The 21,652-nt window shown below is 41.0% G+C and overlaps 1 protein-coding gene across 4 annotated transcripts in view; it reads left to right on the top strand.

Moving 5' to 3' along the window:
- Nucleotides 1-21,652, top strand: part of nedd4 (NEDD4 E3 ubiquitin protein ligase) — a 107,394-nt gene that overhangs the window by 74,662 nt on the left and 11,080 nt on the right. For 2 of the 4 annotated variants that reach the window (XM_033050175.1, XM_033050173.1), the window contains 13 exons: nucleotides 3,521-3,571; nucleotides 4,453-4,514; nucleotides 8,127-8,229; nucleotides 8,748-8,905; nucleotides 11,924-12,047; nucleotides 13,880-14,059; nucleotides 15,078-15,140; nucleotides 17,263-17,382; nucleotides 17,774-17,980; nucleotides 20,192-20,269; nucleotides 21,011-21,065; nucleotides 21,195-21,253; nucleotides 21,445-21,510. In XM_033050175.1, the coding sequence (XP_032906066.1) occupies nucleotides 3,521-3,571; nucleotides 4,453-4,514; nucleotides 8,127-8,229; nucleotides 8,748-8,905; nucleotides 11,924-12,047; nucleotides 13,880-14,059; nucleotides 15,078-15,140; nucleotides 17,263-17,382; nucleotides 17,774-17,980; nucleotides 20,192-20,269; nucleotides 21,011-21,065; nucleotides 21,195-21,253; nucleotides 21,445-21,510 (1,326 nt within the window). Of the gene's footprint in view, nucleotides 1-3,520; nucleotides 3,572-4,452; nucleotides 4,515-8,126; nucleotides 8,230-8,747; nucleotides 8,906-11,923; nucleotides 12,048-13,879; nucleotides 14,060-15,077; nucleotides 15,141-17,262; nucleotides 17,383-17,773; nucleotides 18,026-20,191; nucleotides 20,270-21,010; nucleotides 21,066-21,194; nucleotides 21,254-21,444; nucleotides 21,511-21,652 lie in introns of all 4 variants that reach the window. The other 2 variants (XM_033050174.1, XM_033050172.1) reach the window with 1 other exon arrangement.

Here is a 21,652-nt window from a genome sequence, read left to right as displayed (position 1 = left end):
AAACCAATGTCTTTATGTACCTTTCATACACAATTTCTAAAGCGTTATTAAGAATCTTGGCACCGTCTGATGATTGTTGATGGTAATAAGAGTAAAACTGTTTTTTTGAATAAAAATAGGGATCGGGCAAAGGAATCTGAAATTCCACCAAAACAAAACAAATTATTAAAATCAGAATCTAACAAGTGGTTGAATTGAAAACTGAAGAAATTATGTTATGTCTGAAGACCCGAAACATCACCCATTCCTTCTCTCCAGAGTTACTCCAGCATTTTGTGTCTATCTTCGAAGTTATGTTAAACTTTTGTTTAACGTTGGCCTGACTTGATTAGGCAATACAGTGGCGATAAATCTTCTGGTTTTCTTTGAAATAATTCCACAGGATCTTTTCCATCCAACTGAGAAAGCAGATGCAGCTTTGGAGGATGAATGAGATTGCAATCGATGTTAAGTAGAAGCAGATGCAGTTCTGGTTGTTATATCAGAAATAAAAAGGATAGGGTTAGCGCAAAGGCTGGAAGAATGTTTACAAGGTTGATTCCAGAAATGCAGAATCATATCTATCGTGAAAAGGGGTGAACAGGTGACTCTTTTGCTGCTTGTAAAGTAAAGACTGAGAGATGACAGAATGCAATGTTCCAAGATTTATGAAGCGTTCTGAGAATCATTCAGAGTTTTAATTCTGAGCAAAAGCAACACCAGACACATTCAAAAGAAGGTATTCACCAATAACTTAAACAGGGAATTTCAAGGAAGCTACTTTACCCTGAGATTAATGAGAACAACCAGAGGGTAGTGAGAACATAGAATATCTTTACCATGGCATAATGAAGGCAAACACATTGATACATGCAAGAGGAAGCCAGATGATCATCTGAAGGCGCAGGAAGTGGGTGGGGACGGTGCTGATAATAAGAGGTGAAATGGACACACGCCCAAGTGAAGCACCCGCACTAGCATGAACTGAATGGACATGATCTATTTCTGAACTATTTCTGTACATTGTGGACAGCCCGATTGTAATCATGTAGACTTTCCACTGACTGGATACCATGCAACAAAGAGCTTTTCGCTGTAGCTCAGTACACGTGACAATAAACTAAACTAAACTATTCTATGTACCCTTGTCCCTGCAGACTGAAAGGGTTAGTTTATATTCAGACAGCTCAGAAAAAAAATTTGACTTGATGACAGGCAAATCTATTGTTCCTCTTCCAAAAATATAAGAAAGCACAAGGCCAGGAAATGTTGGCAGAGATGTGACTGTTATGTTAGATTGAATTGTAAATGTGTTCTAAGCCATGGCTTATCACACTGATAATTTGGAATCACCTAGTTTGCAGATACCATTGGTCTATCACTGTAGAGGAACCATTCCCACAATCTCAGTTATTTTTTTTTGTGATTAAATTTGATGAATAAATCATTGACATTGTTGTTTATCCAAGTTTTACTGGCACAATTATGTTATTTATTTCTATTATTCCTTTATACCATTTATTTTCAAAGTGCTCTGGCGTCCTCTGTTGGTTAGTGACAGGACTGCAAGTAAACAGGTATCCATGTTTTTCATGTTCCACTCCAATGTGCATGTAGGTAGCAAACCCCCTAAAATGGGGGGGGGGGGGGGGCTGTCAGGGACCCTGGAGCCAGTTGACTTCTGACCAGGTGGGGTATAGAATATTGGAAATGTGACCAGGATTAAGGGAAGGATTTATCTGGTTAACTACTTGTCCTTCTGTAGTCAGTACACACTGGTGATTTGCAATGCAGTGAGTGAGAATCCAGTGAGGGATACCATGAGCCATCTAATTAATGCAGATAGGAAACAATTTTTTGGAGATTGGATCACTGCAAGAAGCTCACCACAGACAACTACTTATAGTCCCCGTTCTTTGCTTATTTTTAAAAGATGTATATTCTTTGACATTGGTAGGTCAGATAGCCCATGTTCCTCGACACTGCACTGCCAGACATTGGGACTCTGGTGGTTTTTCCAATAGTCCATCATTTGTTACACAGCATGGTGGCCATCGTACATCCTTGATGTTGGTGGATGGTAACAAAACAGTCGTGATTGCAGGGCCCAATCCTACTACAAAGATACAGATGGAATAACAAGGAACTGCTGGTGTTAGTTTATCAAAGAAAGACACAAAATGCCAGAGTAACTCAACGGGTAAAGGCAGTATCTCTGGAGGAGGTGCACATGGTTGAATTGTGATTGAATGTTGACTGGAACGATGATCACTTTGTGAGTTCCACAAACTGCAATGCAACTCTTGAAACCACAACAATACCTGGAGGGGCCAGAGTGGTGCCAGGAGTTTTGAGCGTGACTAGATGTGTCTCACTGATGAGCAAGTAAACCAGCCTTACATCACCTTTTCAGTGCGTGAAGTACAATCAGGGTTGGTTCCCATTCGCAGACTGCAGGACAAATTTAATTACTAATCCAACAGCCTCCTCTCCAGTGCTCTCATGTGACACTTCTAAATTGCCAATTAACTCCTTTTTACTGGTGTTCAGTAAGGATTTTGTCAGGAATAGTTGGCTCTGGAAGCGTTGATACGAGAGCTGAATTCCAGAGGGGAGATGACTGCCACGAACATCAGGGTAATATTTAACTGAATGGAAAAATCGTGTCTTTGCAGAACTGAACCTTAAAGGACTTAAGGGCAATCCTTGACTAGACGAGAGTCATGGATAGCACCAAAGAAGTTGACTGATTAATGGTGCAATTCATCTCTGCCTCTGGGAGGTGCTGCTGGAGTCTTTCAAAGCAATGGCGTAATCTAGCCATGCCCCATTTTTCACAAATGACCATTCTTCTGCCATATCAGGAAGAGGGGTGTTTGCTAATGACTGAGAACCCTCTGCAGAGTACCAGTTGCAGCTCCTCAGATATTGAAGGAGTTCTATGCCTGCCGTTCAAGTGAGCGCACGTAATCATTGTGCTACACAACTGACAGACAATTTATGTCTCCAAAAGTGTGAATATAATCACCTTCAAAGGCATTATTATTGGTAAATCCACAGCCAACAAAACCTTCAGTGTCATCATTGACCAGAATTGAAACTAGAGCAACCACTTAAATCCTGTGTCTACAATAGGAGGTCAAGGGCTGTGCATCCTGCATCAAATAACTTGTCCCTTGATTCCCCAAAGCCATGTTGCCATTAATAGTACATAAGTCAGGCATCCCAGCAAGTCACTTGAAAGGACATGGTTGCTCCTTCATGATCACTGGGTCAAAGTGTTGAAAGGCCCTGTGTAACCATACCTGGAAAATCCTTTCATCACAAGCACTGACATTATCTTGAAGGCAATCAAGAATCAGTAACAAGTGCCAGCGATGCCTACTTCTCATAAGAATTTAACAAAAGTAATTAAGTTGAGATAGTTGTACATTTCCCTGCTTTACAATGATTAACTTCCTGTTTTTTTTCTCTTCCTTCACCCCTTCCCCATCCCCATTCCCATTCCCAACCATGCACCATTTCTCTTCATTTCTCTTAGACCAGGGATGATTTTCTGGGCCTGGTGGATATTCCTCTTCATCATATACCGGTACGTTATAATTGCACCACAGAGACTATTTGGTATTTTAGCCCATTTTTGTATCTTTCATGTTCCTTCCTTTTCGATTAAAAAGAATGTCCAAAGAAAAGTGCTGTCAATTACTCAGCAGGTCATGTAGCATCTGCAGAGGGAGTAACAATCACTCCTTCAGATTGGTGACCTTTCATTAGAACTGAACAAAATTACAAATGAAAGGAGCTTTACATTGCAGAGAAGTGAGTTGGGGGATTGTATGGGTTGTGGGTGTAGACAACAGGAGTGTGATAGATTGGAGAAAATGAGATGGGCACCTCGAGGCTGGAGAAAGAGGCCAGTGAAGCTGGTGAGTAACAACCATCGTGCTAGGGGAGGTAAACGCTGGGAGAGGTGAATGAAATCTGAAATGCCAGGAGACGAGAAATAGATGGAATATGAGGTCCAACATTGGAATAATCTGAAAACCTTGAACTCGATGTTGTGCCTGGAGGTGTGTAATATGCACAGGTGATGTGGGTTTTTTTCAGGCTTACACCGAGCTTAGCTGAACAAAGTTGGAACCCAAAAATAGTGTTTAGAATGGGATAGTCAGACAGGCACCAAGAAGCTCCGATACAGACTGAATGAAAGTGTTTTGCAACTGATTACTGCAAAATGCCATGTACTGTGATGTTAACTATTTGCTTAACTAATCAAATAAAGAACACAACTTGTGGTTGTAAAACACTGTTGGCAGATATTATGCAGAAGCGTACAGGTTGGATTATATGCCTTTCTTGATTGAAGGAAAATATGTAGCAAGCTGTTAGGGAAATAATTAAAGGCTGTAGTGGAAAAATGTAATTGAAATATAGGCTAATGGATTGGAATTAATGGCTACTTTTTAATTGCAGACGGAAAATCCGAACTTAGACAGACCATATACATTCAAGGATTTTATTCTCCATCCCAGAAGGTAATTGAAACAATTCAAGTGAATGTGTACTGTGGACTGTGGCTACATTTGTCTTTTGGAGTTAATGTGAATGTTGTTGTTGTATTTATATTTTGATTATTTTCTACTGTGCTGCTTGCAACAAGTCGACACAGACATTTTAGTGTTCCAAGTTCAAAGGATAATTAAAAAATAAGGCTTCACAGATTATTTCTACTGGGTCAAACTTGCTGTGCTGAGATTCCCTTCATACTCGCATTCTAAGTTGTTGGAAGCAGTGTATAATGGCATTAACATAGATGTAGAAAAGCTGACACTCTCATCTTGGTTGTATATTTATCTACACAGTAAGGATGTTTCTGAATATGTGGAAAAATCAATTGTGGGACTGAACGGCACAAGAAGGACCCCACTTGGGTCATCTTCATGCTGACTGAAAAAGAGCTATGTCAGCTGAATTCACTTTCCAGCATTTAGTCCATTGTCTTGTGGGTTTTGGCATGTCAAATGTTCGTCCATGTACTGTTTTATATTCACTGAACTGTTTTGCTACTTCTCCATTTCAGAAAGCAGCTCCAAACTCTCACCATCCTCTGCATGAAAAACATTTCAGTCGCTTCTGCTCCAAGGAAAACAGCCTCAGCTTAACCAATCTTTCATCAGAATTAAAACTCCCAATTTCTGAACCCTCTTTCTTTTGCAGTCATATTCCCTTTGCCGTGCAGAATTGCATACAGTGTTCTTTCTGCAGCCTTGCTAGTCCTATATGTTGTTCAGGGTTACATCTTCTCTGATATTCTCTGTATCACTCTTCCACATGCTGCCTTATTCACCTTATCGGAAGCCTTTTTAAAAAAGTATAGTGGTGCACATCAAAGTTCCTCGTTCTCACATGTTCACGGTATCCAAACATTTATTGCCTTCCCCTGCTTTCTTTGCATTCTCCAAATGAATTTTGTTGCACGTTCGTTAGGCCATTGGCTGTTTTGCTAACCAGTCTGCATTCCATGTCGGGCTGCCTCGCCCCATATGCACAACAATATTATGTTACCTGCACATTCCCACCTCTATTTAAATCGAACACCTAGCACCAAACTCTGTGAAACCCCACATCAACAACTGCCCAATTACAAAGTCACCATAGCCTTTGCTATAAGCCATTGAGACAATTTTAGATCCAGCTCACGCCCTTTCCATGATACCAAGGGGTTTAACATCTGATTGATTTGTTATGTGGGATATGGGAAAGTTCCTTTTCAAGTCCATGTATTCCATTTTAAGTCCAAATAGTTATCCTCCTTGATATCTCCTCAAGAAATGTCAATGAAGTTAAGTGAATTCAAGCTGATTGAGTGATTGAAAGATGGAGCATGGAAACAGGTTGTTCAGCAGACACACGTTCACACTATGTGGAAGAAAGAACTGCAGATGCTGGTTTAAATCGAAGGTAGACACAAAATGCTGGAGTAACTCAGTGGGTGAGGCAGCATCTCTGGAGAGAAGGAATGGGCGACGTTTCGGGTCGAGACCGTCGGGAGGGGGCGGGACAAAGATAGAATGCAGTCGGAGACAGTAAGACTCGTGGGCTGTCTCCGACTACATTCTATCTATTTCCTGCCCCCTCCCCTGACATCAGTCTGAAGAAGGGTCTCGACCCAAAACGTCACCCATTCCTTCTCTCAAGAGATGCTGCCTCACCCGCTGAGTTACTCCAGCATTTTGTGTCTACCCATTCATACTTGTTCTGTTATCCCACAGTCCTTGCCAATCTGTTTTTGTATGTCGATTACTATCTCCCTAACATATGTCTTTCTAAACAATGCTTATACTGTCTCTATTTCTTCTGAGTAATGTCCCTACCATTGACAGGTCTGTAATTATTGGATACATTCCCTTTTTCCACTTTGGTATCAGATTTGTGGTTGTGTTTTATTTTGACACCATGACAGGGCTGAGAAAAGACTGGAAAATGATCCTTCACTATTTCCTCCCTTAATTTCTAAGATTCAGTTTCATGTGGTGATTTATCTCCATAAAATAAAACTCCAACAATAAGCTATTCTGATGTTTCAACATGTGGCTCATTGGATTCTGTTTTTGTGTGCATTCCTGAAACTCTTTGGTTTCACTGTAATAATATTACACAACTGCATTTAAAAAGTATATTAAAATTTTTAAGTGAATTAATAAGAGTAACATCGAATCTGCTAGTGTGGCAACAGTGCAGTAGCTTGATTTTCAGTGTTTCACGATATCCCCATTATCAAATGTGTCAAACTCCGATTCTAAAGGCTGATATATAGAAGTTTTAATTCACTGGGATCACTGGCAGAGAGGTGTTCAGTGCTAGATCAAACCCATTGCCTGTCACAAGCATGTAGTCAAGCCAGAATGGTACAAGAATGCTTGGTGCCTCATCATCAAATGGCCATCCATCAATAGAAGGGAAAATATGATCCTTATTCGTAGTCCACTGGAAAAATGTGTTTCAGAATTTTAAGCTGTCTAATACTAAAAAAAATAATTTGAAGTCCTCTTGCACTAAGACATTCAAATGGTCTAAAGAAAATGTCAACTTTGTAAATGGGGAGTCTTTTTATGGCCAAAAATATGTCATGTGAGATAACTAGAATTAAACTACTTTGAATGGGAAATGTGAAATCTGGCACTTTTTCTGGTAGCTTGCTCCCAACCTGAAAGATTAATTTCCCTCTGACATGTGGCCCTTGAGATGCCAGACATCCTCTTGTACCTCACTCAGCGGGCTATTTTTCATGGGGTGAGTTGCTATAGTAACTGTCAGCAAGTTGTGCCAAATACCTATGGATGTGATTTGTATGAGCTTTCAATAGGGGGTCTGAGGAATTCCTCAAAAGGACTAAAACCAGCATCAGCTGAAATCATGGAATCCAGGATAAATCTTTGACTCGTTTGGGAAATTGGTTGACCAGCAGGAGGTGGAGAATAGCAATAATGTAGAGTTCTCCAACTGGTATGATGTACAGTGCCCTCCATAATGTTTGGGACACAGACCCATCATTTATTTATTTGCCTCTATACTCCACAATTTGAGATTTGTAATAGAAATAGTGGTTAATGTTTATAATACTGCCCAACAACATTTTCTACAACTGTGCAAGTACAGAACCATCAGGATTATAATTTGCGACCATGTATACTTTTATTACCACACATTTTATTTTTCACTTGAATTCTTATTGATTTTTCACAGAGAAATATACAAAACAGCGCAACACCATCACCATAAATAAAACAAAATAAGAAAAACACCAATAAATTTTTTTTTTAAATAGATAGTGGAAAAAAGAAGTAAATAAATTTTTTAAATGGAATAAGACTGTGTGGTTCACACCAAATTAAAAAAAAAACATTACATTGATTAGTTATCTGGAGATATTTCAATATTCACACAAACATACCATCTAGTTCTATATAACACAATCTTCCCATATCTAGCTCGGCATTTGTCTAGTTGGTGTCATGGCTCAAATAAACGGTCCATTTTTCCCAGATTTCCAAACATTTAATTAATCATTAGACTGGGGGTTGGTGGAGAAATACAGGTTGTTATCATCTTGCATTGCATTTAATTGGCACTTATGTTTTCCACAGTCATAAATCCAGGGTTAAAGGCCATCTTCGATTAAAGATGACCTATTTGCCTAAAAGTAATGCCTCTGAAGATGATGCTACAGAGCCAAGTGATGATTTGGAGGTAAGTGTAATGAATTGTCTTATTGTTTGATGTTTACGGTTGTTGGATAGATTCTTTTTTGGCAGTGAGTTTGATAAAAACCAATACATGGTTATAAAGGTTTAAGAAGGGGGGGGGGGGGGGGGACGGAAGGAGCTGCAGATGCTGGAAAAATCAAAGGTAGACAAAAATGCTGGAGAAACTCAGAGGGTGAGGCAGCATCTATGGAGCGAAGGAATAGGTGACGTTTCGGTCTCGTGCTTACCACGAGTTTGATTTTTTTTTTTTAACTTGGGAGAGCACTTGAATGAACTCATACAGTGGGACAGAGCTTTAAGATTCAATTCATTATAAATCCTAGAATAGATTTCATTTTTTTGTTGATCTTTCAAAACATTAATGATTTATCCAAAATGATTTTGCAAATTTCTAAAACCTTCAATTGAGTAGCAGAAATACTTGGGATTCTGAAACAGAAACAATGTAGAAATCTGGATTCCAGGGAGTTTTCTTATGCTTAAATGTTGCTGCTTCTTTAGCCAGGCTGGGAAATTCTGGACCAACAGGACATGACTGTCCACAATCAACCGCCCCCTGCGTTGCCTAGTGGCTGGGAAGAGAAGCAGGATAATCTGGGGAGAACTTATTTCGTCAATCACGAAACTAGAACAACCCAATGGATTCGACCGAGTTCTCAGTAAGTCTCAAATATTTTTATTTCATGTTTTAAATGAGATAAGTATAAAGGATGGAATATAGAGAAGAAAAACGGTCTCAAAATAACCTGATAAATAGCCAATCTCTGTAGTTCTTCGGTATTGCAACCTTCATTTGCAAGGAGTGAATCACCTCTAAAATACAACTTGCCTGGAAAGTAATTGTTTTAGAACTAGGTGACGGATGTGAATCATTATGAGTTAGGCACATTCCCTTTCTTTTTTGTTTAGCTTTACCTTTTTTGGATTCTTTACATTTCTTTTCTTAGAGCCTCTCCTCTTTGGGGCCTTTTCTTCTTCTTCTTTTTTTCACATTTTCAAGCACGCAGTTTACTTAACCATTACCATCATTCATTTAACGCCAATTACTGCGGACTACACTTCACTACTATCCTCACTCTGCTCTTCTGTCTCTTTTCTCTTTTTCTATTATAGGTTAAAGTTTTTAAAAAAAGAAGCTGTACACAAAATGTAGTATGTTGCATATCATGATTAAGATGCTTCTAATAATAAATAAATAAATATGAAGATAACAACTTGCACAGATGGTCGCAGTGGTGGAAATGTAACAACTGCCAGTAAATGTACTGAGGATAACTGGCTCAGGCTACAGATGGTTACAGCCTTGCACCTTGGCAGCAAGCAAAGGCTACTGGCCAAGTGGTGAAAGAAGGGATTAATATGGATGGGTTCCCACTAGTCAATGAGGACCTAGTGGGTTAAATAGCCTGTTTTCATACTCTAAAGCCATATATATTTCCATTGGCATAAACTTACTATTTATTTACTTAATACTTTTATCAACATCTAAGGATTCACCTTTAAGTTCCCTTTTCACAATGCCAAATTTCATGTCATCCATTCAAAAGGTCTGAGAGCTTGAAAACTGGGTTCAATCCTGCCCTCCAGCCATGTGTTGATGTAATGTGTACACTTTCCCTGTGGCTGTGTGAATTTCCTCCAGGAGCTCCAGTTTCTTCGCACGTGGCAAAGACTTGCTGACTGGTTTATTGGCTGCTTTATAATGCCACTCGTAGGGGTGGACCAGTGGGAGAATTTGTAGTAGACAGTGGGCAAGTGAGGCTGTCTGCATTGTGGGGAAGTGGACTGAGATTGCTCTGACGCCCAGCATAGACTCAATAGCCCGTGTGGCCTTTGTTGCAAGGAAAATATGAACAATCTATCTTCCCACTCCCCTGGAAATTTATTTTGTGGTTTCATATTTAACCAATATATTGAGTGAGACCAACATTTTCAATTTGCATCTTAAGCCCCTGTCCCACTTAGGAAACCTGAATGGAAACCTCTGGAGACTTTGCGCCCCACCCAAGGTTTCTGTGTGGTTCCCAGAGGTTTTTGTCAGTCTCCCTACCTGCTTCCACTACCTGCAACCTCCGTCAACCACCTGCAACCTCCGGGAACCGTACGGAAACCTTGGGTGGGGCGCAAAGTCTCCAGAGGTTTCCGTTCAGGTTTCCTAAGTGAGACAGGGGCATTACTTTTTCTTCTTTTAATGACTGTCCTACCTCTCAACGCCGACCTGATAGAAACAAATACATTCAATCTGCAGTAACATATCATTTACTCAATGCAGTTGCTCCCACTTTGATCCAAAATTAATTCCATTGCCGCACTCTGCCCATATAATTGTCACAAAATGTTGTTGCTGCAGTTAAAGAGATTTACTGTTCTTTAAGCAAACCATACATGTCTGAGGCTTGAATATCACAGCCTTCATAGAACTGATTTTCTGCTTGGATTTAATTTGTGTTTGGTCCTTTCTAATGGTACTGAAGTTGTGCTTGTTGTCCTGTGCACAAGCACGGTGAGGTACAGGTACAGGGAAAACCTCGCTCGCTGCAGCATCACATGCACGCAGACTCAGACAAGCGCAAAAACAAATTCTACATAAATTGCACTAATTCTCCAAGACAGTGAAAAGAAAAAGACAAAAAAAGTATATATATTAGTGGGAAAATACACCATTAGGAAAAAAGGCCATGGTGGTACAATAAGTGATCTGTTGCATTCCACTGCAGAGGTGGGATTTGGATTGTGTAGGTGATTCTAGTGGGATTTCTGACTTTAGTGCCACCTGCCCGATAGTAGCAGCAAGAAGAGGGCCTGGCCTGGATGGTGGAGATCCTTAATGGATACCTCCTTGAGACAGCATTTCATTTAGATGCTTTCAGTGGTGGGCCTGCAAAGAACGGGCTGTCCATTGCTCTTTGCAGCGTCTTGCATTCCTGTGCATTGGAGTTGCTGTACCAGGCCGTGATGCAACCAGCCATGCTGTAAATCAGTTCTAACCATTGGAATTGTACACTTTTACAGTAGTGCACTGTACTACTGCACTACTTTCTACAGCGCATCTGTAGTATTCAAATACTCAAGAGACTGTAAAAGGAAGGATGAGAGATCACAACGATGAGACAATATCTGCACCAAAAAGTGTATCTCTGGCCAGGCGACATCAGCATTGTATGGTTTGCATTAAGAAATATGCCTCTCAGTGATAGAAGCAAGGAATTGCAAATGCTGGTTTACGCAAAAGGACACAATTTGCTGGAGTAACTTAGCGGGTTAGGCAGCATCTCTGGAGAACATGGTTAGGTAACGTTTAGGGTTCAAGTCTGAAGAAGGCTCCCAACTCGAACCTCCACCTATCAGTGTTTTCCAGAGATGCTGCCTGACCCGCAGAGTTACTCCTACATTTTGTGTTTTGGTTTTTTTTTGCCACTCTGATTTTTGAAGAACAGAGAATAAAACGGCATGAGCGTCTGATTTTAAAATTAAACATGAAGATATTTTCCTCTATTCAAATGATTGAACAAACATTCGCACTTCTGGTTTTAAAAATACATGTTTCAAGTTTTATACACAGACAAAGGATTAAAAGATAAATTTGTGAAAGATTTGGGATTAAAACGGATAATGCTTGTGGCAAGGAAATACAATGACAACCTTTTCCTGACATAATTGATCATTATTCCCGACAGGGATTGTGCATCTGACATGAATCATTGTCGAAACAACATCCAGCTGGAGGCTCAGCGTATCTACAGTACACGCAGACAGATTTCAGAAGAAACAGACACTTCTGAAAATAGAGATTTTCCAGATGTAAGTTGCCCGCTTTAATCTACTTCAAAGGTAAAGTCTGTCCATATATCTGAAAAGCATTTGAGAAGATGTGCTATATTTTAGTTCTTGGTTTCTTGGTCCTCCAAAATATTCCAAATGGAATTTAAACTGGAGGTGGTGGAGGGAGGGCTTAAGCCAGAAAGGGTTATTGGGAAGAAAGAGCTACTTTAAATTTAGTTGCATCTGGTTGGGTAACTATAGTAGGGTGGAGATTATTCCATGCTTTAGTTCCGCATGTACAAATATAAACCACAATCTAATTCAATTTCCGAACAGTGCATTGTTTTATTAACTATTCCAACTGAACATTACCCTGTGCTAAAGTAACTTGCCATTCTTGACCATTCAAACAAAACGTAGTGTTACATCATTCTCCAACATTTCCGCCAGTCACATCTTCATGGGCCATCCCTTTCTGCTTTCACTAGGGGTCACTGTCTCCGAACTCCTTGGGTCGTTCATCCCATCTCATCCAACCACCCCCTACCGAAGCATTTTCCTCTGTAACCACAGGAGGTGTAACACTTGCCCCTGCAAGTGTTACACCTAGCGGTCACAGTGGCGCAGCGGTAGAGTTGCTGCCTTACAGCGAATGCAGCGCCGGAGACCCAGGTTTGATCCCGACTACGGGTGCTATCTGTACGGAGTTTGTACGATCTCCCCATGATCTGCTTGGGTTTTCTCCGAGATCTTCGGTTTCCTCCCACACTCCAAAGACGTATTGGTTTGTAGGTTAATTTGTTTGGTAAATGTAAAAATTGTTCCTAATGGGTGTAGGATAGTGTTAGTGTGCGGGGATCGCTGGTTTGCGCAGACCATGTGGGCCGAAGGGCCTGTTTCCGTGCTGTATCTCTATGGAGGGTCACCAGCAGCTCTTCCAGGTGAGACAGAAGTTTACTCACATCTCTTCCAACCTCGTCTATTGCATTTGTAGCACTCGATGTGAACTCCTCTACATCTGTGAGACCAAGCATAGTCTTAGCTGGAACTCCCAGTTGCTAACCATTTTATTTCCCCGTCCCATTCCCATACTAATCTTCCTGAACATGGCCAGTGCCAGTCACTGCCAGTGACACCACATCCACACTGGAAGAACAGCACTTCATATTCTACTTGGGTAGCCTATAATCCAATAGTATGAACATTGAATTCTCAAACTTCAAATGATAATCACCCCTCTACCCCTCTCTTTCTCACTCCAACCCATTACACCACATCCACCCCAGTGCCCACATGTCTTTTCTACCATCTCCCACAACTTTGGTCACCCTGCTCCTTTACTTCCTACATATGCTCATCCCACACCCCTCCTGTCCTTGAGCCACCCATTTATCTTTAATCCGTGTCTTTCCCCTTCTGCCTGTCCCATTCCACCCATATCCTTCCTTCCATCTTATGGACCAGCAATAGATGGGATTGGAAGAGTGTAGGTGACCCTCTGTCTCACCTGGAAGGGGGAGCTGCAGTACCTGGATAGAAGTGAGAGGAGGTGCAGGGACAGGTGTTACATCTGTCCTTACATCTCCAAATTCATCTTCTTTCCTTATGTAACACCTTGTTGTCCACTTTTCACCTCCAGCCCCTGTCAGTTAATCCACTCATCAGCCAATCATTCCCCAATCCTCTCACTTGTATCCACCTATCACTTACCAGGTTTAGCCCCACTCTCACCTTTTTCAGCTTTCTCCTACCCTTCTCCATTGACTTGAAGAATTAAGCCCACCCGAAACATTTCCCTCCACAGATGCTGCCTGACCCGCTGAGTTCCTCTAGCACTTTGTATTTTGTTACAACTAAGATTCTTCTTGCAGGGCTGGGAATTGATCACCGAAGATGAATCTCAATTTGGCAGCTCTAATCCGCAGTCACCACCACCTCCCCATACGCCTACCGGACAAAATGTAAGCTTTGACTTGCAAAATCAACTTGCAGAAGAACTTAGTCGGCGATTCCAGGCTACTGGGTGTACAGATCGCCGCAGCTCCAGCTCAGTAAGTAGAAAAAGCAAGTTTTGACATGTTGCTGCATTTTAATCCCACGGAGATGTTGGTCTCAGCTTTCTGGAAATTATAAACTTCACCATCCATCCTCCCGTCCTGTAAAATAGGGTTGACTTAGTCGAATTAAATGAATGTTTCCAATCCATTTGTTAGATGAATGTTTAAATTGTGGCGTCAGCCTAAACACGGGCCACTCATGCTCGAACCCTCGTCAGGAGATACGAGGGCGGGCACGTGACGTCATGGGTTAGAGGGAGTGTCCCGGTACTTAAGGTCTCTCACCTCGAGACCTTGAGGAGTCAACAGATAGCTGAGCCCGAGAGAACAACCTCGCTCAGCTACAGCAACAACGTAATATAGTTAGCGCACCAACCTAACATGTCACCACTGAATAAATTACTCTTTGAACCGGCCTGACGTCTCACCTTTATTCACCACGTTTGGTGCCGCTACAAAATAGCCATTAGCCAAATGGATTTTAATATTTGTTTTCATTTTCTAACATAAAATATTTAAACTCTGGTTTATATATACAATGTGCTTTATTGTCTTTCCATATTAGATTATCCATTAACTATGCCACTGTAGCGGCGCTGCTGGCGCACGCAGATATCGAACCCGGCGTTCGGAAGCCGCGGTCACGTGACTCACGGGAGGGGCTGCTAGTTTTCGCGCGGTTTTGCTTTCGGGTAGCAGTTGAGTGCTGACCACCATTGTGGTCACATGTGTTGTGAGAACCTGTGAGCAAAGAAGCTATTTTGAGAATAAATAAGTTACAAAACTTAGTTGTCGTTCTTGTGACCATCAAACCACTCTCATTTAGTGCCATCAATGGGGCTAAATGCTGATCTCTTGGAAACTTAATTTGTTCATTCAAGTAATAATGTCATCGATACTTATATGTTGGTCCTTCCAAGATTCCATTGTACTTGTTCCATTTTAAACTCAGTGTAGTTGATCGGACATTGATTAAACATATATTGTAATATGTTTGTTCTGCTTTTTTAAGAGTCATTCCAGTAGGCGAGGGAGTTCACAGACTACTCTGGAAGAACAGCCAGTGCTGCCTGTTGTAAGTATTTCAACTGTAGTTTTAAAGCAACATGTAGAGTCGAAACAACATCAATTGGTTCTTACCTGTAATGTAACAAAATGGCCGAGGATGTAGCATGGGGATGTTTTCAATCAGAAGTTTAATATTGAACCACAAGATGGAATTGTGCATGTGATTAAAAGTATGGTCAGAGGTCGGCTTTGTGGAATGAAACATTTTCATCTCTGGCCTTTGCCCACCATCTGCCTATCAAATCCCCTTCACTTGTGTCCACCTATCACTTGCTAGGCCTTGACCTGCCCCCACCTCTCCCAGCTTTTACTCCCCAATCTCCCCCCCCCCCAGCCCCAATCTCCCCCCCCAGCCCCAATCTCCCCCCCGCCCCAATCTCCCCCCCCAGCCCCAATCTCCCCCCCCACCCCAATCTACCCCCCGCCCCAATCTCCCCCGCCGCCCAAATCTCCCCCCCACCCCCCTCTTCCCCTACCACAGTCAGTCTGAAGAAGTGAACAGACCTGAAAAGTCCCCTACCTGTGCTCTCCAGCAAGCTTTCTCTCTGCCTGACTCGCTGAGTTTCTCCAACACTCGAAGTCTTATTTTTAGACTGCACTTGCACCTGCACTTCCTTGCCGTCTCCTGTTTTCAGTGTCGAATCTGGCATTGTGCTTTTGTGTGATGTTGCCAAGGAACAACATGTCGGTGAGAGGTTTGAGGGGTGGTTCATGTGGTCACCATATCAATGGGTGCAACTGTGTTGAGAAAGACGAGAGGAATGACTGCATCATAGCCACTGCTGCATAAGATGGCATTTATGACTTTGAAACCTGGTTGTGAGAGTTGCTGAAGATGTTGGCACGGATTTGGAATGTGTCAATCCCAGGACTATGAAAGTGCAAGGAAAATGCATTAAAGCTTGCAAGAGGTTAAAAGTCTAGATTTTCTTTAATAGGGAACTTTTAGACGACCAATGGATAAAGCTGTTCTGGAAACCACTCACTATACCCACTTAGAAAGTGTCAAAGATAATATTTTGTCGTAGACTTGAGTATCCTCTGTCCATTGTGTGAAGAAGCATCTCATGACATTTCTGCTGCCTTGTTCTAATTTTAAACTTGTGTGTTCAATCTAACCAGAATTACTGGCAGGGACAAATGCCTGTAGTCATTGGTTACAAGAAGTAGACAATAGACAATATGTGCAGGAGTAGGCCATTCAGCCCTTTGAGCCAGCACCGCCATTCAATGTGATCATAGCTGAGCATCCACAAGTATAGCTGGACCAAACCCACTTTGAGGGCTTTACTTTTCTAAGACTAGGCTTATATTCACTGGAGTTTAGAAGGATGGGGGGGGGGGGGGATCTTATAGAAACATATTATAAAAGGACTGGACAAGCTAGATGCAGGAAAAATGTTCCCAATGTTGGGTGAGTCCAGAACCAGGGGTCACAGTCTTAGAATAAAGGGGAGGCTGAGGTGAGAAAAAAAGTTTTCACTCAGAGAGTTGTGAATTTGTGGAATTCCCTGCCACAGAGGGTAGTAGAGGCCAAATTACTGGATGGATTTAGGAGAGAGTTAGATAGAGCTCTAGGGGCTAGTGGAATCAAGGGATATGGTGAGAAGGCAGGCACGGGTTATTGGTTTGGAACGATCAACCATGATCGCGTTGAATGGCGGTGCTGGCTCGAAGGGCCGAATGGCCGCCTCCTGCACATATTTTCAATGTTTCTAAAGCAAGTTTTATGCATGAACCTTAACTTGTGATCCAGTGGTGTAGGACTGATCTTATGCATGATTGTGCATGTGTATAGTAAGACTTTACTGTATTGTATGGAAAACAAAGAACTTCATTGTATCTAGGTACATGTGACAATAAAGTTCCATTGAACCATTGAGTCAAATAGGTCAGCTCCACCCTTTCCTATGCCCCTTCCTTGCGTAAATGTTAAAACATTTTAAGCTGTTAAGAAATCATGTCGATATTTTTTAAAGCAAAACTATTTTAAGACCCTATTTATTTTTAAGATTGTGCTCAAATCAAAGTGTCAAGATTTTCTTCACTTGGTAACTTTGCAAAAAAAAAATCCTTCCTCCAGTTGGTGTTCTTCATTAACGAAATGTTTTATCTGCTGTTCCTGGTAGATTTTACCCACTTCTATGGGGTTGCCGCCTGGTTGGGAAGAAAAGAAGGATGACAAAGGAAGAACTTACTTTGTCAATCACAATAACCGGACCACAAGTTGGACAAGACCCGTGATGCAGGCAAGTTCTGTCTATAATTAAATCATATCAGAATCCAACACTCGCATTGAACCTGGAGCAAACTTGTTATTTCCTAAGTATTAGAAACTATCCAACTTATTGGCAACTTACAATTTTTAGAAAGTTATAGAATCAATTGTTTGATTATGAATCAACTTTTTGATTTGGACCTCCACAGATTCAGTGAAGTTTATTTGATACAAATGATGGAAATTGATTTTTGGAACTATCTATTTTGTTCAGGAGTTGGCTATCAAATAGTCCAAACTTAGAACCATAACTGCCTCTCTTCCATTTTGCTCTTATTCTGTTGAAATAATTTGCTTCATGTCTCTACTTGTCACCTTTTGAATCGATAGAAAATATCTATTCTGGTCTATTTTCCGTGCAGACCACCAAAGAAGCAGTGCAGCCTAATCCCAGTCGGAACCCCACAGTCTATGTTCCTCAGTCAACATCCCCTCCGAATGCTCCAGAATATTCCCCAAACCATCAACGTAAATACGAGCCGGGCTTTCTCCCTCCTGGATGGGAGATCCGCTCTGTAACCAATGGTAGACCGTTCTTCATTGACCACAACACCAAAAGCACAACATGGGTAAGGAGAGTTCTTGTTGGTACAGCAGATTACAAAGGAACCAAGGCAAGGATTTTATGGTACTTCTTTCAAGATAGTTGATAATGCATGTTTAATGTATTATAATGTATTGTTAATGTATTGAAATAGCTTCATCAGTAAGCCAATCTATCCTGGCATATTAAAGTATATTAAATCTGCATCAGAATTTAGCAATATTATCAATGCAAATAGTAATCAAAACATTAATTGTTGCGTTGGATCTCTGCAAGCAGCTGGCTTGGCATTGAAGCACTGAGACTAGACCATTGCATTCTGCCCACTTTCAACCTACTGTAACTTAATAGAACTGCTCCAGGATTCCAGGCCCCTCGATTTCTCTGCTCCACAGGTGCAGACTCTTACATTCTGCATATACTTTAATGCCATATCACAACAGAAAACTTGAAATCCAGTTCTTCACATAGATACTGCTGCAAATCGTTTTATGGAGCACATCTTTACAGACACACTCTACAATCATACAATGACAAACCTTGGCTTTGTTTAGATCCGGTAGAACTAAGTATATAAAATTGAGCGGCACAGATAGAGTGGACAGTCAGAACCGTTCCCCCTAGGGTGGAAATGCCAAGGACTAATGGGCATGGCTTTGAGGTCAGAGTGGGAAAGTTTAAAGGAAATGTGCTGGGCAAATTATTTTTACACAGAGTGTACATGGGTGCCTGGAACATGCTGCCACATGTGGTGGTGGAAGCAGTTACGATAGAGGTGTTTAAGAGGCCTTTAGATGTGTACAGAGGTATGCATGGGATGGAGAGATATGGATCGCATGCAGGCAGAGGGCATTGGTTTAACTTGGCATTGTGTTCGACAGACATTGTGGACCAAAAGGCCTGTTCCTGTTAGTTTCCATAGTTCATAGTGTACTGAAAATGATTCTTTCAAGCACCTTTTAGTTATATGTTTAATTGAACTGTGACCTTTTTTAAAAAAAATTAAAAAAATTGTGGCCCTCATGTTCTTACTTATTCTGTTACTTGGGTGGTTGAAGAATGTTGGGACAGATTGTAGTTCCCTCCCCACTACGTTAGTTGAGAGCAAGTGGCTTACCACAAATTGGCCATGAACAGTGAGCCACGTTTGATCTTTTTGGCTCACCTGCTGACTTTTGATGCAGTATTACGTGCAAGTATGAAAAGATGTTTTTAGGTGTGTGGAGAAAGGAACTTTAGATATAGAGCCAAATTAAATAGTTCAAAAATCCTGCAGCACCTAGAGAATTGGAATTCTGTTTCCTTTACGTCTCAATTTAAAGCAGCAGCAAGCTTGCAGACTAGTTCAAGAGAAGGGTGATCCATTAACAAGTGAATAATTGAATGAGTTTGGCTTACTTCATGCATAGAAAATGAAATATATCATAACAATATCTTGCTAATAATGAATGTGGCATGCATTTTGGTTTATTGTTGTGTCGATGATATTATAATGATGTAGCAAATTATATTTTAAGTTAAGTAATTTAAATGCATGCGTGACAAGGAAATCAGTGTGTTTCCAAATTTGAATGTAAAGTAGAAGAACTATTATAACATGATAAAAACAACGAGAACTTTATTTTTGTTTAGTTTAGAGATACTGCGCAGAAACAGGTCCTTTGTTCCACCGAGTCCACGCTGACCCTTACACTTACACTATCCCGCAAACGCTAGGATCAATTTACAATTAAGCCTAGCCAATTAACCTACAAACCTGTATGTCTTTGGAGTGTGGGAGGAAACCAGAGATCTCAGCGAAAACCCATGTTGTCACGGGGTGAATGCGCAAACTCCGTACAGACAAGCCCCCATAGTCTGGATTGAACCCGGGTCTCTGGCGCTGTAAGGCACCAACTCTACCGCTGCGACTCTGAGAGCTTTTCTAATGAGGGAATAAACAGACAGCGAGCCAAAGTAGCTGAGGGATGACCAAGAGCTTGATTGTTGTAGGATTGCAAGCTTGAGGGTAAATTCACCATAAGATGTTCCTTTTAATCACAAACTGGAATTATGCCCCACATCAAGTTGGCAATTTTTAAAATCCTGATAATAAATATAGTAAGAACCACAAAGGAAAGTATACGTGTTAATGTTAGTACATGGATTAAGTGGGAAGGGCAAAGTGGGTATTTATTGCTACTGCTAATTTAATTGAGCATCGTTTATTAATTCTGTGCTTGAAACTTGTAACCAGGAGGATCCAAGATTGAAGATTCCAGTTCATGTCCGGCAACGTCCACCTTTAGATCCTTCAGATCTTGGACCACTTCCTGTAAGTTACCCTTCTGTCTTATTCTCCCAATTCAATGCCTACAGGTTAAAAGGTTTGACCTTAAGACTACAGTTTACCCTTGATATAATTAAATGCAGAAACCTCCTTCTGATTATTATCTACTGTCTTCCCTCAGCTGATCAAATGACACCCCATCCAGCTCTCTAAATATTCACACCATCCATCATCAAAACACAGTTCAATCAACAAAATGCATTGTAGCTACTTGCCTAGGTTACCCTTGCAGTGCCTCCAAGAGGAAGAAGATTGAATGTTATTGCCTTCCTTCACAGTGAGGAATGTGGAATCCTCTGTGATGGACGTTTATGTTAACTTTGATAAGGTTGTGTGTCTTGTTGCTTTTCACTTGCTCTATGGTAACTCAAATGTCACTGTACCTTAATTGGTACCTTGAACCTTGAAACCTGTGCCCTCCACCACCAAGAAAGACAAAGCAATCACATAGAAGAAACATCAACATTTGTTTTTTCTCAAAGTTGCCCTGACTTTGAAAATATACCATTGATCCCGTCTTATCCAAACCGGGATCTTCCTACCCAACAGCACTGCGAGGGGACTTTCACCGGCCTTTCAAGAATATAGCGCTCCACATTTTTAAAGGAAAATTTGGAATGGGAAATAAATGCAGGCTTTTCCAACAATCCACAGATTGTGAAAAATGAATATATGAAAATAACAGTTTTGAAGTTTTGTCTCATTAAAATGACCTTTTTGTTACAGCCTGGTTGGGAGGAGCGTGTACACTCTGATGGCCGCATTTTCTATATAGACCACAGTGAGTATGACTTTTTATACCATCCTCAACAGTTTTGTTTATGTCTCGGCAACTATAAGTAGTGTCACTTATTGTAGCTTGCGTTTGGTTTCATGGGTGTAAATATAAGTAACAATTATTTTCTGGCAGATACCAAAGCCACCCAGTGGGAAGACCCTCGCTTACAGAATGTGGCCATCACTGGACCGGTAAGTAAACACCCACAATCTGAGTTTAAAATTGACATTTTTATCATTGAGTCTCTTTCTGGTCTTGCAAATGCAGTCTTGGAAGGGCACAGATTTCATTTCAATGTAATAGCATAAATAAAGTTGACATTGATCAAAAGTATATACAAGAAATTGTCCTGTACTGATCTTGATCCTGCTTTAAATTACAGGCAGTGCCTTACTCGAGGGATTACAAACAGAAGTATGATTATTTCAGGAAAAAGTTGCGGAAGCCGGTGAGAATTGTAGTCCATTGATGGGGAAGATTTTTGTTTGTGGTTCCAATGCCATCAGTTCCATTGCCAATCAAAGAGTATATAAGATTTTGTTTTGTCGATGACTTCAATATGAGAGGGGCAGTACAATTAAGAGATACAA

Source organism: Amblyraja radiata, chromosome 34 (genome assembly GCF_010909765.2).
Source record: "Amblyraja radiata isolate CabotCenter1 chromosome 34, sAmbRad1.1.pri, whole genome shotgun sequence".
Classification (NCBI taxonomy): domain Eukaryota; kingdom Metazoa; phylum Chordata; class Chondrichthyes; order Rajiformes; family Rajidae; genus Amblyraja; species Amblyraja radiata.
The sequence above is the reverse complement of the archived record's forward strand: the minus strand, read 5'-3'. Positions and strand labels throughout refer to the sequence as shown.